The sequence below is a fragment of the Perca fluviatilis genome, chromosome 5 (genome assembly GCF_010015445.1).
Source record: "Perca fluviatilis chromosome 5, GENO_Pfluv_1.0, whole genome shotgun sequence".
NCBI classification, from domain to species: domain Eukaryota; kingdom Metazoa; phylum Chordata; class Actinopteri; order Perciformes; family Percidae; genus Perca; species Perca fluviatilis.
In genome coordinates, this window is record NC_053116.1 from 39073132 (window position 1) to 39078131 (window position 5000).

The following is a 5000-nucleotide window of genomic DNA, read 5'->3' on the forward strand; positions in this document are numbered from 1 at the left end:
TATGATTATTAATGATTAATGATAGTTATATATGATTATTAATAGTTATATATGATTATTAATGATTAATGATACTCTATGTGAAGACACTGATCATGTTAATGATTTCTCACAATAATTATCAACAATGATTTAACAAGGTGGGAAACAGATAATATCAATATTCAATTTCCATTTTTAGAACAGGCCTGAGGGCTACTCGTGTGGTCCTTGGGGGCTACCTGGTGCCCGCGGGCACCCTGTTGGTGACCCCTGGTCTAGTGTGTGCTAGACTATAGGACCTCCCTAGACAGTCCACGACAGTTGCACGACTAAAACTACTTTTGAACGTACACATGTTCCACCAAAACCAGTTCCTTCCTGAGACTATTTAGCAGAGGCACCGTGGCCCACGTCCGGAGCTTAGCCCCGCCCACGACGATTGTGATTGGTATAAAGAAATGTCAATAAACCAGATAGAGACCGCTTAATATGCTCGTTCGAAATGAGCCAGATCTGCACAGAATCGATCACCGGTGTCACTGCCCGATGTGAGTCGAGCGCAGATGTGAGTCGCGCATGCTCAGATTTTAAACGGTTTACTGCATAACGTGTCATACTGAAATCCATAAGTTAATAAACGTTTCTCTTTACATACAATAACAGAAGTTGTTGGATTGCTAACGTTAGCTCAAAACGCCATTCAAGTGACAGCCTTTGTTGTGTCTGATCGCTAACTTGTAGCTAGCAGCAGCAGCAGTCATTTCAAAAACGTTGTAGCTGTCGGTACACGATCCGTTCTGCACATGCGCGAGATAATACTGTTTTACCGAGGATACGACCTGCACGATCTGTTCCACGCTAGCCTATGGCTAGCCTCCACCGGGAAGCTAACGTTAGTTTAGCTAACAGCTAATTGGGCTAACCGCTAGCTGACAGCTAGATTCAGTCTAAAATGACGAGAAGCAGGCTGCAGCTACATTATAAGACTTTACAGTAATAACAATAAAGACCAGTGTTGAGTGATTGTATTTTAAATGAGCACAAGTAAGAGGCTGGTCGTAACAGCTGTTTATATGTTAACGTTTATTTTCAAGTTTTATTTTTTTGAAATCTTATAGCATCAATTAGCTGGCGTAGCTAACAACGCGATCAATATGAACATATTGCGACCATAGTGCGGTGTAATCATCGAAATTTTGCACTTGTGCAGAACGGATCGTGTACCGACAGTAGCTATCTATGATTGTTAGATTGCTAACGTTAGCTCACAGACTGTGCGTTAGCTCAAAAAGCCGTTAGCATCTTGGAGGCCACTTGTCGCAAAGTGACGCACGCGCGACTCGAAGGTGCGCTCGACTCACATCGGGGCAGTGAAAACCGGCGATCGCCGCCCAATGCATGCTGGGTAGATTTGTGTCCGACTTGATCCCAATTCGCTCTGACGTCAGTACGCGTGGTCAACGATGACCCCACGAGATCGAGGCGGCCGCAGGTTTGAGACCCAGGCGCCGCAGTTGCTTTTCACCGACTGCAAGACCCAGGCGGACCCAGGGGCATGCTGGGAAATGCCGGCCTCTCAGCTGATCTAACAGCTGATTGGTTCAGAATCGACTCAACACGATGACGTTTTATATCAACTTTTTATTGATTTTGAATCGGAGGGATTTTAACTGTGATTTGTCTGATTTTAAAGGCTTATTCTGAACAGAACACATGTAGTGTGGCTGATAGTGATGTTTAGAAGTCAAAGAGACTAAATCTGATCAGATTACAGATCATCTACAGTCTGTTGGTAATTAGAAATCATAAAATCAGCAACAGATCGCATGTAGAGCATTCTGACAGCTACTCTGTCATAATAACAACAACTGGAGACTGTGTAGGAGCTGATATATGGGTCTGATAACATTTTATCAAATCAGAATCGGACCTAACAGGATGTGAGTGTTTCTGTGACCTCTGCCGCGCTGCGCTGCTGCGCTCTCGTCCACTCTACAGGCTCAGCTCAGTTCATCTCCAACGAGCCTAATATAAGACGATGCCGCCATCTGCTGGCCAATACAGAGCATTTCCCCACACACACATTAACCCTCTCCTGTGTGTGTGCAGCGTCAGTGCGTGGAGTACGCTCTGAAGGCCCAGCCGCTGAAGCTCTACATCCCCAAGAACCCGGTTCAGTACAAGTTCTGCCATCACAACCCCCCGGGTTTATGATAAGATCTCATCTTAAAATCACCGTGTAACCACACTTAATCTCTTTTAGACTTAGTGGTCCCCTAATACTGTATCTGAAGTCTCTTTTATATAGGCCTTAGTGGTCCCCTAATACTGTATCTGAAGTCTCCTTTTATATAGACCTAGTGGTCCCTAATACTGTAATCTGAAGTCTCTTTTATATAGACCTTAGTGGTCCCCTAATACTGTATCTGAAGTTTTTTAGTCTCTTTTATATAGACCTTAGTGGTCCCCTATACTGTATCTGAAGTCTCTTTTATATAGACCATAGTGTTTCCTAATACTGTATCTGAAGTCTTTATATAGACCTTAGTGGTCCCCTAATACTGTATCTGAAGTCTCTTTTATATAGGCCTTAGTGGTCCCCTAATACTGTATCTGAAGTCTCTTTTATATAGACCTTAGTGGTCCCCTAATACTGTATCTGAAGTCTCTTTTATATAGACCTTAGTGGTCCCCATAGGCACTAAGTTCCAGGCTGGGCGAACTCATATTAATGTTAAAAAACTCAAAACTGACACGAAAACATGAATATTAGAAACCAACCAGCGTATGAATCCACCCTGCCACGTGTTTCCTCATGTTATGAATACGTTAGTGATGCAGAGGACTGTGTGTGTGTGTGTGTGTGTGTGTGTGGGTGTGTGTGTGTTTTGTTGTTTTTGTGTTTGTGTGTGTGTGTGTGTGTGTGTGTGTGTGTGTGTGTGTGTGTGTGTGTGTTCTGCAGCACTATGAACAGTCTAAGACCTTCAGCCACATCATGGACATCCTCAACATGGTGTTCACCGGACTCTTCACCGTGGAGATGCTGCTGAAGCTGCTCGCTCTCAGGCTCAGGGTGAGAAAACCAAACGCACCTGAATAGCAAGGACTCTGTGTGTGTGTGTGACTGTGTGTGTGATGTGTGTTGTTGACTGTGTGTGTGTTTGTGTTGTTGTTGTTTTGTGTGTGTGTGTGGTATGTGTGGTTGTGTGTTGTGTGTGTGCGTGTGTGTGTGTGTGTGTGTGGGTGTGTGTGTGTGTGTGTGTGTGTGTTTGTGTGTGTGTGTGACTGTGTGTGTGTGTGTGTGTGTGTGTGACTGTGTGTGTCTGTGTGTGTGTGTGTGTGTGTGTGTGTGTGTGTGTGTGTGTGTGTGTGTGTGTGTGTGTGTGTGTGTGTGTGTGTGTGTGTGTGTGTGTGTGTGTGTGTGTGTGACTGTGTGTGTCTGTGTGTGTGTGTGTGTGTGTGTGTGTGTGTGTGTGTGTGTGTGTGTGTGTGTGTGTGTGACTGTGTGTGTCTGTGTGTGTGTGTGACTGTGTGTGTGTGTGTGTGTGACTGTGTGTGTGTGTGTGACTGTGTGTGTGTGTGTGTGTGTGTGTGTGTGTGTGTGTGTGTGTGTGTGTGTGTGTGTGTGTGTGTGTGTGACTGTGTGTGTGTGTGTGTGTGTGTGTGTGTGTGTGTGTCATCACATCCAACGACAAGTTAGTCCATCTCTCAAAACTTCAACCCATTTGTTCAAGGAGGACAGACAGACAGTTAGAGAGACAGACAGACAGACAGACAGTTAGAGAGACAGACAGACAGACAGACAGACAGACAGAGACAATGAGCAGAAATAATTAAAAGACATTTGATGTTTGAATCTCACATGAATGTCTGCTGACTGGCTGGTTCTCTGTCTCCCTGCTGCATTACTTTGTGTGTCTGCTGACTGGCTGGTTCTCTGTCTCCCTGCAGCATTACTTTGTGTGTCTGCTGACTGGCTGGTTCTCTGTCTCCCTGCATCATTACTTTGTGTGTCTGCTGACTGGACTGGCTTTTGTCTCGTCTTTGTGTCTGCTGACTGGCTGGTTCTCTGTCTCCCTGCAGCATTACTTTGTGTGTCTGCTGACTGGCTGGTTCTCTGTCTCCCTGCATCATTACTTTGTGTGTCTGCTGACTGGCTGGTTCTCTGTCTCCCTGCAGCATTACTTTGTGTGTCTGCTGACTGGCTGGTTCTCTGTCTCCCTGCAGCATTACTTTGTGTGTCTGCTGACTGGCTGGTTCTCTGTCTCCCTGCAGCATTACTTTGTGTGTCTGCTGACTGGCTGGTTCTCTGTCTCCCTGCAGCATTACTTTTGTGTGTCTGCTGACTGGCTGGTTCTCTGTCTCCTGCAGCATTACTTTCTGTGTCTGCTGACTGGCTGGTTCTCTGTCTCCCTGCAGCATTACTTTGTGTGTCTGCTGACTGGCTGTTTTTTTTTATCTCCCTGCAGCATTACTTTGTGTGTCTGCTGACTGGCTGGTTCTCTGTCTCCCTGCTGTATACTTTGTGTGTCTGCTGACTGGCTGGTTCTCTGTCTCCTGCAGCATTACTTTGTGTGTCTGCTGACTGGCGGTTCTCTGTCTCCCTTCAGCCTTCTATCTACTTTGTTGTGTGCTGCTGCTCTAGTTCTCTGTCTCCCGCAGCATACTTTGTGTGTCTGCCTGGTTCTCTGTCTCCTCACATTACTTTGTGTGTCCTGCTGGCTGGTTTGACTGGGTGGGGTGGTTGTCTCCCTACAGCAGTATATTTATTGTGTCTGCTACTGGCTGGTTCTCTCTCCACCTTCAGCTTACTTTGTGTGTCTACTGACTGGCTGTTTTTCTTTTGTCTTTGTTCTCTCTCCAAAGCCTTGTGTGTGTGTCTACTTTGGTGGGGTTCTCTCTCTCCACCGAACTATATTTGTGTCTCTGCTAACTGGCTGGTTCTTTTCTCCGCTTTGCTTGCATGTCTGCTGACTCTCTTCCCTATTATGTGCTTTGTTTGTGGGCCTGGGCGTTCT

The 5000-nt window shown here is 45.7% G+C and overlaps 1 protein-coding gene across 1 annotated transcript in view; it reads left to right on the forward strand.

The window, feature by feature from the left end:
- LOC120559065 (voltage-dependent L-type calcium channel subunit alpha-1F-like) overlaps positions 1-5000 on the forward strand; it is a gene marked incomplete at its 3' end in the record, with an annotated part of 110981 nt that overhangs the window by 100722 nt on the left and 5259 nt on the right. Inside the window, 4 exon segments of the mRNA XM_039800488.1 lie at positions 2092-2188; positions 2816-2829; positions 2945-3055; positions 3934-4101. Coding sequence (XP_039656422.1) covers positions 2092-2188; positions 2816-2829; positions 2945-3055; positions 3934-4101 — 390 coding nt within the window.